We start from the raw sequence: 13,544 nt of genomic DNA on the forward strand, positions 1-13,544 counted from the left end.
CTTCAGGTCTTGTGGGACACTCCAGGGAGCTGACTCAGACCTTTCCATATGGGCAGCCCACACAATGTTCTCCTTTGGTCAGAAGAATCAGAGGATTCTCTGAAGCTTGTCAACTCCCAGGGCAATCAGAGTAAAAGCAGGTGGACATAGATTCTTCTGTTCTCAGGTGACCAAATTAGTTTTAATTTAATTTTTTTTTTTTTTTTGTAATTCTCTCATTTTCTGTCATGTAGAAGGAAGACCAGAGAAGGGCCCTTCTCCTGGGCATCCCTTTAGCATATACATATCTTGCTTCCTTTCTGACTCTCCTGCCTCAGCTCCCCTCATCTAGGCCCAAAGAATATTTTTGTGCTCCTGTGTGCAGAAACTTGTATTTATAGACTAGCTTTAGGATGAATTTTGCTATTCCTTGATCAAGAACCAGGTTTAAAAAACAGAAACCCAAAGTTTTCGACTTGATCGTTTCCTTTAGAAAGTGATTACTTACACCTGGGGTTTCCCAAGACTCAATGCTAACCACTGTTACATATGTTTTCTTACGTTCTCACTTAAAAAATTTGTCTTTGAAACCATGAACGTTTATGGGATATTTCTGGTTTCATTTAGGATGGAGGGAAGGTGGAGAAAATGAATATTGTAGTAAGAGGTAAAACCTCAGGCACTTTCAAAATTCTTTTCTGTTCATTTTTGATAATTTAATGCAATAGACAGATTTATAATAGTAAGATTTATAACAATAAGATAATGAAACCAAATAAATAAATGGGTTTAAAGTTTAGATCCATTGAAAGACAGTGTTTTACTGAGGTATATAAATGAGGGAAATTAACAGAAAAGCATCTGTCATAACAAATGTGATCAACTGACACTTTTAAAATGTTTAATGAGATTTCATTTGGCCCACAACATGCATGATGTGTGTTTGTAGTATCTATATGTGCATGTGTGTACATATGCATGTGTGTAAATAAACTTGCATATGTATGAATCTAAGTGTGTATATAATGCCTTTTCTGTATATAAAACATTCAAATTCATTGATCTGTATAGTAAAGCATAAGGGTGGAAGAGGTACTCTTTTCATTTTATGCTTGCTGAAACTACAGTTCAGAGTGGCAAAACATTTTCCCTAAAGTCACAGAGCGAAAATGTGCTAGACAGTGACTCAAGCTGAAGACTTACAACTTCCCAAATTACGCTCGCTTTTCCCTCTCATAACCCAGTTTCATAGATTCTTACTTATCTATCAGCTTGCATGAAACATGTTTATTGCCAATGGTAAACAGGTTAGGTCCTGAGAGGGTCAGTGAATGTCCCATACTGCCAGCTGAAGATCATGAGAATTCTGTACCAGCTCTGGAGAAATTTCTTGATGACCACTCAGTGGTTTTGTGTACTATAGCAGAGTACTCTGGATCTAATCATTTAACTTAGCATACTACTGACAATTTTTTGAACTGCTGGAGTGATACTAAATAGTACTCCTGACCTTTGCACAGTTAAGCAACCAGGTAAGTATTCAAGCTGAAAATTGACCCTAATATTAATTATTAGTTGTTTAATACTGAACATTTCTTTCTGAGTTGTTTAATTCATTTGATTGTGTATGCATTTATGTGTGTTTTTAGACACTGTAGTGATATGATTAAAAATTCACCTATTAAATAGCCAAGAATCCCAAAGAGATCTGAATGAGCCCATTGGCAGCACCGTATTTTGCACCTGAGCTGAAGTGGACGAGTCCACATCAGAGCCCTGGGTTTTCTTCCCTGACCTGCTTCTCCAAACCTCAGAGCCCAAGGAAAACAATAAAGCCACATAGAAACTGTAACTTATCCTTAAGATGTATTATATTCAGACAAATGCATTTTCTACTGTCTAATGTTTCAATAATGATCCAAAAGGGAAAGAGGAGTCATTATAACCATGAGCCCAGCACAAACGGGATACGGTATTCTCAGCCTTAACAGAGCAGTTGGTTCATTTGTCAGAATGAGAACGAAACTGTTTACAGAAGAGTGAAAGTCAGCAATGTATTTGTGAAGCTGGATGCCTTCAAAGGGCGCTCTCCTTGTAGCTTTTTTTTTTTTAAACATTAATTGTTCTATGGAGATGGTGATGCCTATCATTTGTGGTCTTGCTGTGGTGTCCCTCAATTTTTTAAATGGCATTTTCAAGACTTTAGTAATAAATTTTAAAAATACTAATGTTTGAATTCTGTAGACAAAATTTAAAATGTGTATGCGATTCAGTCTCTTTGGATGATTATGGTTGAGGCTTAATTAACAAATTGTGGGGTTTTGTTTCAGGAGAGCACGGACGTGGAGGAGGAGGAAGAGGAAGAAGAGAGGGTGAGTCTTCTAAGGAAACAGCTGAACAGGGACACCAATGGGGGCAGCAGATTTGCCCCTCCAGGTTGCGTCTTTTTGGTTCTTTAATACTGTAAATCAAATGATACAATGATATTAAAATATTTTTTAAAAACCCCAGGATCTCCTGTATTAAAAATGGAACAGTTACAATCCTCTATTTGACTCTTTACCCAAATGGATTAGGAGTAGCAGTTGCCTTTCCTGTCTTACAAATACTATTTTTTTTCAATGGACAGGTAATATTTGTACACCTTTATGGGTATAGTGCGATATTTGGGCCCTAAGATTTCACATAATAAGATTCAAAGGGGATATAATGTCAGGAGTAACTGAAATGTTCTAAACAGCATACCGATCGGAGGCTGCTCTCTGGACGAAAGCCAGGGTTAGCCCTCCCCTTTGTAGATAAAAGGTAGCCTGGGAAGTCAAAAGGAAATCAAGTGAAATTGCTGCTCCTTTAGGTTCACGTTGGCGCGCTGTGGGGTGGTCACCCACTTCCGAGCCTGTCAGTTCCCCAGCTGTTGCTGGCAGCGTTTTCAGCTATATGTCTGTGTACATCTGTCCTTTTACTTCTCCTGGGAGAATCTCTCAAATCTGCTGCTTTTGTTGTCATTACACTTTCAGACAAACCTTCTGGAATAAAATGAAAAAAGGGAAGTGCCAAATGAGATGCTTCAAGCTTAATGGACTTCCAGTCCCCTAAAACCTGTGGGTATATGGGGCCAGGGATGGTAGAATGGAGGAGGCTTCTGGGAGAGGAAAGGGCAGAAGGGAGAACCTTAAGAGTAAGTGTGCAATATAAATGCCCATTGAATAGAAATTAATTCAAAGATACTGGCTCCATGACACAAAGAGCCTGAAAATTAATTGAGTGGACCAGATGGTTTCACCCATTTAAGGCAAATGGGGTGGGTTACAAAGTAAGTTGTATTTGTTGTGCTGAGAAGATCGTTAATAGCAAAATAATAAAGTATAATATTTATAAAAAGGAAATCTTCCTTTTTCAGGTTAGAGGTTACACAGATTCACCTTTCATCCTGATGCATTGATGGGAGGGTTTACCATGTGACCATCATTGAATATTAGTTGTCATTGCCTGGCTAAAGTGCAGAAGGGATGCTTGGTGAAAGAAAATAGCCAGTATTAATGAATTAGTTATAAACCTATACACTGTACCAGTTGCAAGTCTGGGCCTACAGTTTTTCTACCAGCCAGCCAGCTATAAATTATGGGTTCCCACAGCCCCTTCCTTGGGTTTAAAAATTTGCTAGAATAGCTCATAAAATGCAAGAAAACATTTACTTACACTTCTGGTTTGTGGTAAAAGATGCAACTCAGGAACAGCTAATTGGAAGAGACACACAGAGGAAGATTGGGGCTGGGGTGTGGTGCTTCCTTGCCCTCCCTAGGCACTGCATGATCCTGGCTCCTGCACATATTCAACAGCACAGAAGCCTCCTGACATAGTTTTTTTTTTTTTTTTTTACTTTATTGGTTGTTTTTCTGGAGGCTTCCTTAAGTCAGCATGGATGATTAAATCACTGACCACTGTAATTAAGTCCATTTCCAGTTCTTCCCCTCTTTCTGGAGGCTAGGTGGTTTGGGAAAGGTGGGCCTTTCAGTTCCAATCCTCTAATCACATGGTGGATTCCTCTAGCAACCAGCTCCCTATCCTTAGGGGATTTTAAAATGTGTTGTCTCGTTAACTTAAACTTAGGTGTGATGGACATTTTTTTTTTTTTTAATGAACAACAAAAAAATTCTCCTTTCACCTTTCTACATCTGCAGCTATTTCAGGACCTGGAGACAAAACCAAATATAACAAAACATACTCCTACCACTCTTATCACTTAGGCAGTTCCAAGAGTTTTAGGAGCTCTGGCCAGGAGCCAGGAACAAATACCAAATATATATTTCTTATTATATCACAATATCACACTAGGCAAAATTCTAAATTTTCATAAACCAAAGCTGAAAAGAGAGGAAAAAAAAATTTTTTTTCTATTTGACCAAGTCTATTTAAATGAGCCACCCCAGGAATAAGGCCCTGCCCACCCTTTAGAGATCATTTGGACCAGATGTCTTTGGCCCCCCTGAAGCAGAAGAGCTTCCAACAAGAAGACTAGGAATGGAAAAGTATTGTTTGGCAAAGGGCAAGCAACAAAATTAGGCCATGAAGTGTAGATTATTGGTTGTCAAGATCTGAGTTGCCTCAGACTACCTGGATGTTTGCAGACAGAGCTATGTGAATGTGCTTCAAGTCTTTCTGGGCAAGGATGACAGAGGAGAGAGTGTGAATGGCAGCACCCTGGCCTGGGTTCATCCATCCCAGCATGGCCCTGCTCATGACAGTAGCATCAATTTGTCCCACGGTGAAAGGGGTAGCAGCAGGGCTCTCCTCACTCCCCCCAGGGCAATTTCATTCTTGACATGTTTTTATTACAGTATTTCAATAGTGCCTTTTTTTTTGGTACTGAGAATTGAATTAGGAGCACTCAATCACTGAGCCATAGCTGTAGCCCTTTTTATTTAGAGACAGGGTCTCACTGAGTTGCTTAGGGCCTTGCTAAGTTGCTGAGTATGACTTTGAACTTGAGATCCTCCTGCCTCAGCCTCCTGAGCTGCTGGGATTACAGGCACGCACGTGGCTCAAATAGGGCCTTTTAATAGGTAATGCAAAACCATGGCAGTTTTACTTCTTCAGTTTTATATTTCTATAAAATCCTCTAAAGGAATTAGTATAAAATAATTCAACCTCTGTTTATGCCTCTTCTGCTTAACAAACCTTTCAATAGCTAGGGAGAATGGTAGACTTCCTAGTCCTTGTTCATTTTTTTTCACTATACCTTTTCTTGTAAATCTGTTGAACTAAAGGGGTATTCAACATGGAGGCTCCTCAAGTGCACATCCTGCAGGTGTGCAAAGTGTCACTTCTTCTCCACATACAGCAGCCTCCACCACTGACATGTGCTCATTGTAGACATGGATACACAGTGACTAGGCGACTCCCCACCACAGTGGACTGTCAGAGAGGTCTTCTCCACTGAGCCCTTCTGGCTTCTGTTGTGTGTTAGATGTGACAGACTGTGCTTCTGGGAACTGTAACACACCCATGCCAAGAGGAACTGTTTACAAATTATAAACACACAGCCATTTCTTACAGAACCAGAAGAGGAGAGAAACTCCTTTCTACCCAAACCATCCATCTTAAAAGTGACACTCCTTAATTACCAGCACCCCTTCCCACCACATACCATCACAGATGACTGTGAAAGATGAAAGGCTGCCTGGGCCCCTTGGCCCAACTTCCTCAGGAGATGAATGCACTCTCATCTTCTGCCTGTCTTGGATGCACAGACCAGGACATGATCTGGGGTCTGTCATACTTTTATTGTCTGGAACAGGGATTGTTGCAAAATGACATCACTGTAGCCTCTTGCTCCTTCTTATTGTTAAAAGTGCTTGGTGGTGATCTGTATTAGAAACCAGATTAGACTGAACAATTTTGCCTTTTCTTTCGTGAACTTTCAATAAGAGCATAGAAGTTTCAGGTAACTAGATTTTTGGCTTTCAGGAAGTGAAGCATACAAGCTAAACTTTAAAGAGAGGAAATCCTCCTTTCTTATACCTGATGGCCCATGTAAGAAATTGCTTGTTGCAAGTGTAGTTTGCAAGGGACCCCAGAACAAACAGATAATGGCTAAGTTCAGCCAACAGCAATCAGTTGACATTTCCTATTTGTATTAGATTCCATATGTGGAATCCTTCCGTGTGGACCTTATTTGTACGGATGGATTACAATGAAAATTGCATTAATTTTCTACACAGTAAAGGTCAGTAATTGAAGCATGAACCAAGAAACTATTGTGTAAAATGCTGTATCCTGTACTTAGGAAAGGTCATGCAAGACAATAATATCTTGTTTTCATTGCTGAAGGTATAAATACTTCTATTAAGAGTTTCTTTCTTTTTCCAGCTCAACAACCACTTACCTAGAATATTTCAGCATTTACTATTAGCATCAGGAAAGAGGAATCATAGGGCATATAATAAAAGAAAAAAAAAAGCAGTGTATTGCTATCAGAAAGAAACTACTCTGATGCCTGCATTGTGGGTTGGTTTATTTATAACTAGGCTGACAGAAATAGGACTTGAATGATCTGTCCTTTAAGGATCGTCAATGAGGTCAGAATTTTCTGATAAAGTTTATGAAAAAAGAAAATCATCTTTTTATATCAGTAATTGATTTAAAAGCAGACATGGATGTTTTCCTTGAAGAAGGTAAGAAACATAATGCATTTTTGTTGATTGATGAACAATTTCTAATGAAAAGATGCAAATGGACATTATATTTTCAATTTGCACAAATTAGGTGTCATCATTAAAACTTAAGCACATTTAAACTGTGAATTTCACAATCCATCAATCTATTGAATGACATTATCATTACACAGGCAGAGCCATCAAGGAAGAAGACCATGGCCTCTGTACCCAGGAGTTCTCTCTGTAAATTAACCTGCACACTACTTTCAGTGGGGTTGTTCGGTCCACTGAGGCTCATTGCTTTCATCCTTTTGTTGTAGAGGGAGAAGTTAATCTACTGTCCTAACTCAGGAAAACTATTGTTCATGGGAGACACCTTACAATCTAGTAATAAGAGTGGTTTGCTTACTATTCTTCTTGCCTTCTTAAAAGATGTCCAAAGCTCAGTAAATGGGTTTCATCAGTGATTTTTGTTAATTCTTCCATTAACAGTGTTACTTTAAGATGATGAAGTATGGTGATAGTAAGAAAATCAAAATCCAGGACGTAACTTTCGATGTTTAACAATAGTTGTAGATGTGCCTATGTGGGTATCTGTGCACACACACTCCTTCGGCACATATACAACCCACATACAGGGCCTGTTATAGAAGATCTGCTTAAGAATAAAATTTAGGGAACTAAAGTAAATGGAAATTCTGATATAAGTCCTTTTAGTTTTATTTCATATGGTTTTTATTAGCTAAGTGATCTAATTGATAACATTTGGCCATACTGTCGTAAGATTTTAATAATAAGTGGGTTCCAGCCAATTTTTAATTCTCAATTTGTGGACATTCTGAATGAGAAAAGGGTGCCTTCCCCAGTTCCTATACTCCTTTGACATGTCAGCTTGCTCACATTCTTTTTTAAAATTCAAACATCCATTCTGAAAAGGGTTTGACTTTATTACCTTTAGAAGTAATGCAAAAATGATAACTAACCTAGCCCTTGGGAATATTCAAAATATCCTTTTTATTATCACACTATTGTTCCTAATACTAGTAGATACTATCTGCCATGTCTACTGTAAGGACTGTACTTAGTATTTACTTTCAAATTTTGTGAAGTAAGATGTACCAGACTGTAATTGCATAAATTGTTTATCTTTCTATTAACTAACATGTACAAAATTGAGTATAAGGCTCTGATATTTAGTAGTCTGTGCTGCATCATGGTGTTTAAGTTCTCATTGCCTAAAGTTTTTATGTCAAGCTAGGGTGGAATACACTAGACATTGTATCCCAATCGTCCACAAGTAATTTTTCTGAGCACAGTAGCTGTTCCTCTTGTCTTTCCTTGTGAACCTTCTATTTCAATGTGGCCCAATCTAAGTACCAATCATCAACAAGACTATAAGAAAATTATTAGAAAAGTGAAATAAAATTTATGGAGATAATTAACAGAAAGGTGGAAGCACATTTTTCCCTCATGAAAAATTAAGTAATAAATGAAAAAGAATGAAACACAAGTATTAATTTAAAACAAAATTGTGATATGTAAGAATTATTTAAATAGTGAGATTAATTAAAATACTAGTATTTTCAGAGTGTTCCAAATTTGCAAGCTGCTTTTATACCCTTTAACTCTTTGAGTATTCAAGTCATTACTTTTGATATTATCTTTCCCATCCACAATTGAACAAACTCAGGTTAAGAGAAATTAAGTAACATGTCCAGGATTTCTCAGCCAGGATAGTCGCAAGATTTAAACCCAGATCTTATTTCCTAAGTCTTATTTATATTTCACTGTACTACATCATTATGCTGGAGCATATCATCAATTTATTCATTCCCTTTTCCACATTATTGTTGCTGATATTTATTGATTTCTCTTATCAAAGCCTCTGTGAGGACAGAGATTGCAATAATAAGCAAGATGGTCATGCTCAACAACAGTCTTGCTGTGTGATTACTACACTTTCATCAGGATTTGTAAATGATGATGGGAATTGGAGAGGAAATGCTGGGGGAATCAGGTGTGCCAACAGAAGCTGTGTTTAAATTCACATTTAGGGTAATGAGAATTACGTTTTGCATTTCTTGATGATGTAAATATTTTTACCTTCTACCCGCTTTATTCTCCTACCTGAGAGGAAGCTAAAGGAGGCACACAGAAACTAAACAACTGTTGCATTTTGTGTATTTGTCTATAATAGTTGTAGTTATAGAAAACAGCTCTATTAACCTTGTGGTGGCACAGCATCCTGTCAGTTGGCTCAGAGGAACTGAATGAATACCAGAATCTAAGATATATATATTTATTTATAAAATGTGACCAATTTTTTAGTTCTTTGTAATGAATTTATTTCTCTTGGTGGTGTTCATTTTTTTTTAAATTTTTTAATCCTTTTATTTGATACCAGAGGTTACTATTGCAAGCCCAAAACCGTGTTACATAAAGTATATAAGCTCCATAATGACCAGAGCAGGGGAAAGGCCCTTAGAAATGATGTTGATTCAAATCCAAACACTCTGCTTTATATACATTTCCTAAAGTAAGAGAGCTACTTGAGAAACAAGCACTCTGCAGAAAGAGAACAGATTTCTCTCTTCCCACCCCCACTTTAATAGCATGAACCATGGTGTTGACACCACACGTGTGTCTGTCTGCCAACAAAATGCCCCATGGGAAGAAATCCTAAACACAGTTCCCAGTGCATTAAGCTGGGATTCCTAAAGAATAATTTTTAATCTCATATATAAATGTTGCTTCCTGTTCTTTGTTATGACAGACACAGAAGTTTTTTTTCATGTTACATGCCACTCAAACTATTTCTAATGTTTATAATTCTTCAAGTTTTCAAATTCCAGGCTTTCAATATTCACTGAAATGAAACAGACCAAACATTCCTGTTGTGTAAAGTTGTATTTTTGTATCTTTAGTCTTGGTGGCTGTAATTACTGGGAGGATCGTGAGAGAAAATTTTACATCAATTTCTTTTGGGAATCCTGCATATCCTGTGACAAACGCTACTCAATTTTTAAGCATGTCAAAAGGGTTTTTTCTGACAGGGTCAATTTTCAGGAATATCTCTCTGGTTTTGCTTAGATAATTAATAGAGAAATGAGAGGTTTTTTTTTCTGAATCAGAACATGCAGGAAAGATTTAAAGTAACATACTGCTTATATAATTAATTCTCAGTTGTAAATTCATTTTGATGGTGTTAATTCTGTCCCAGAGGCTCGAAGCTAGTTTATTGCAGTGTCTCATTGGAGACACTGGAAAGGAAACAAGACCTTAAGGAAAAAAAATAAGGGTTGCCTTCTGAATTATTCTTTATGTTTTTGGTTTATTTTTAGAGTACGAACAGCTATGTTACACCACAGGCACATTAATTGTTCCTAATTCAGCTGCTTATAAAACTTAGTCAAAATCCTCAATGCTTTTGACATTTCATAAACAAATGAGCAGTTTAAATATTACGCTCTTGCATTTGTCTTTATATCATATAAAATTTTAGTTAGAATTGGAGCTTGTTACTTGTCTTATAATCAGTGACATTCTTTAGAGTGTATTTTTGAAAAAGCAAAGTTTATGAAATTTGATTTCTGGATTAGGTAGATTGTATCCTTTGTTGCTGCTTCTGCTTGTGGTACATGCTTGGTTGTAAAGTTGGCCCTGTATCACATGAATTTGCCATTAGATTCTATAGTTTTGGAGGTTTGTAATGACAGGTAGAATTCCATTCTTTTCAAATATATCAATGGAAAGCTCTATGTTTAGCCACAATTATCTTATTTATTTGTTTAATCTCACCCATGGTTATCACTATTTTTATTACAAATGTCCTTGTATAATCAGAAGCTTCCATGTTAAGGGAAATATAAACGTGTGTGACAGCAGTTCTGTCTTTCTGAATGGATTGTTTGTGGTCTTCCTAAGCAATTCAGTAGCAGCAGCCACAGATGCGGTGTGGTGTTGTGTTTGCTAAACTGTGTTATCACCACATTCCCTGGTTCAATCTGAAATGTGTAAATAAAGCCAGCATGATGCAGACAGAGCTGCCAGATGATCTTTCCTACAACTCAGGACAACATGAGTAGACTTGTCCTGAAAGATCATTTCTTTTGAAACTCAAACTAACCCTGGTTCCTTTAAACTAGACAAAGGGTTGTTCCTTCTTTGTCTCTTAGCCTTCTTGAAAGAGACTTATGTTTAGGAAGTAGACTAAACTAGACTACCCCAGGTAATTTGCATATATGAAAATGTTTAATCCTCTGATTAGGGCATAGATTATGATCTCCATTTTCCAGAGATGCAACTGGGACTCCAAGAGGGCAAGATCTTGACATGATCCCTACTATGATTAACATTTTGTTTGTGTCCCCAAGGGGTTCATATACTGGATACTTGGTCCTCAATGTGGTGATGTGGACAGGGTGGAACCTTCAAGAGGTGGGGCCTAATGAAGGTAATTAAGTCCTGGGACACCACCCAAGGAAGGTATTAATGCTGGTCTCCCAGAAAGTGCTCTTGAGAACAATGATCATAAACTGACGCCATCTTGTATCCTTGGCCCCTTCTGCACAAACAGCTAGTTTTCTTTCTGTTTTGTTACCATGTTGTGACACAACCAGAGAGCCCTGTGTCATGCTGTTTGGACCCTCCCTCATAAGAACCCTGTGTTCCAAATTTATTCTTTATGAGTTACCCTACTCAGATATTTTGTCACAGAAACACAAATGGGCTAATATAATCTCAAAGCTAGTAGATGACAACACCAGAGTTACCCAGTTTTCTCTTATTCTATAATCTGATCTGCAGAGGCGTATCTCAGTTTCCTTATGGTTAATACCAAAGGCTATGTAATGTATTCCTTGTTATATTAGCAGATATCATTAAAAAGAACAGACTATAATACCAATATCTTATTATTTGTGGTACTTGGTATTGAACCTAGGGTCTTGTGCATGCTAGGCAAACCCTCTATAACTACACTATGCCCCCAACCCTTTTAATTTAATTGTGAGACAAGGACTTGCTAAGTTGCTAAGACTGACCACGAATTTGTGATGTTCCTGCCTCAGTCCCTGGAGTAGTTGGGATTATAGGCATTTGCCACTGCACCTGTAAGATAATATCTTATTTTAAAAGATATAAATTCTGCAGTGCAGAGAATGAAAAGAACATTTGTTACTATAGAAACACATAAACACATTTTCTAAATGTGTAGGCCAATGGAGTTGGTATATCTTAGGTATATTTTAAGATTTTATATTTCTCATTTTTGACTACATTTTTTTATCTATTAGGTTAAAATAATCTTTCATTACCTACCAGGTTGTTAAGTAAGAAAGGAAAGAGATGGTTTTCTCCCAATATTGTCAAAAGTCAGGGTATATGTTCTCACAAATATTGGGCAAACCAGTCCTGGAAAAGACCAGTAGGTAGATATACATAATTGGACAAACATCTGAACGTTGTGTCTTAAATGGTGAATAGACAACAAAGACCAGAGAGACAAAAGGAACAAATGACAGACAGAGAAAATATAAGCTGAATGGCTGCTTTGAAATGTCCAACCAAAACTTAAAGGACTTCCTATAATAAGTGTAACTAGCTTTGGAGTTACTAGTTCTGGGCTGGGATTTTTTTATCATGTACATGTGAATATAGACAAATGATTTAATCTCTCTGGACCTTGGTATCATTAATAAATAGAATTACTAGTACTGAAGCCTAGGTAATATGTCTGTTGGCATATTGATGATTTAACAGAGATTAAGTTTGCAGTGCAGAGACTGAAAAGAACATTTGCTACTAGAGTGACTGAAAGGACAGAGATGTAATGCCACTTGGGAGAACAAAGGTGGTAGTCACTGTAGACTGGCTCCTTTAGGATGCTTCTCAAAAAACATAGAACTTGAGGTAGACCTTTCAGTCATTCTGCTGGATTTATTTCTCTTAAACTCTAAGCCTTTAGCCCAGTATGGTGGTGCACACCTGTAATCCCATCCGTTTGGGAGGCTGAAGCAGGAGGATTATGAGTTCAAAGCCAGCCTCAGAAACTTCTCAAGGCTCTAATCAACTTCATAAGACCTTATCTCAAAATGAAATATAACAAGGGCTGGAGATATAGTTCAGTGGTTAAGAGCTCCTGGGTTCAATCTCTGGTACCAAAACAAACAAGCAAACAAACAAATTCTAAACACTTGCTGATTTCCCAGGTCAAATAATTATTTTACACTATTATAAAACCAAAGCCCTACACTTCACCTGCCTCTATCCATTTCTCCATTTGAAAAAAAAATGCCATAGAAGCACCCTGCTTGTGCTGCTGCAATTGTTGGTACTGAGAACAGGGTCATATGAGGTCATCTGGACTTCTCTCTGTTAGTCCACCAGTTCAAGTGGGCATAGTAGAATAGAAGGGTTCTGGAAGCCATTAAGGGCACATCCAAGTATAAAACATATATATTATCTTATTGTAGCATAGAAATTCCCATTCCTTGACCAATACACAGAGATATCGTCCAATGGCAATTGAAACCATTCAGAGAACAGAGACTACATTTGCTACTAATCACAAATGATGCCCATCTCACAATGATATTTGCCATCCCAGACATGAGTAGCAAATGCCTTATATAGGGTTCTAAGGAAGGCATAGAAATACATGAAAAAAATGTTAATCCTCACTATATAGAATCATACCCTGAAAGGAATTGGTTCCTTTCTATACTAATACATTTTAGAGAAAACCTATTATGCTTATCACATATCTCTGTTTGCCAGAAAATTCCCACTTAATGATTTACCCCATTTTTAAACCAAGTATTAAATTTTATATTTCTATTAAAACAAGCTGAAATAATTTTCTTGGGCTTTTTCATGGTATACTTTTAGCATCTTTTAAGGTCATTACTG

At 37.3% G+C, this 13,544-nt stretch overlaps 1 protein-coding gene across 2 annotated transcripts in view; it reads left to right on the plus strand.

The window, feature by feature from the left end:
* The window catches only part of Mctp2 (multiple C2 and transmembrane domain containing 2), a 221,373-nt gene that overhangs the window by 182,074 nt on the left and 25,755 nt on the right, over positions 1-13,544 (plus strand). For both annotated transcript variants that reach the window (XM_027956122.2, XM_071608654.1), the window contains one exon: positions 2,310-2,351. In XM_027956122.2, coding sequence (XP_027811923.1) covers positions 2,310-2,351 — 42 coding nt within the window. The remainder of the gene's footprint in view (positions 1-2,309; positions 2,352-13,544) is intronic.

The sequence above is a fragment of the Marmota flaviventris genome, chromosome 2 (assembly GCF_047511675.1).
Source record: "Marmota flaviventris isolate mMarFla1 chromosome 2, mMarFla1.hap1, whole genome shotgun sequence".
Classification (NCBI taxonomy): domain Eukaryota; kingdom Metazoa; phylum Chordata; class Mammalia; order Rodentia; family Sciuridae; genus Marmota; species Marmota flaviventris.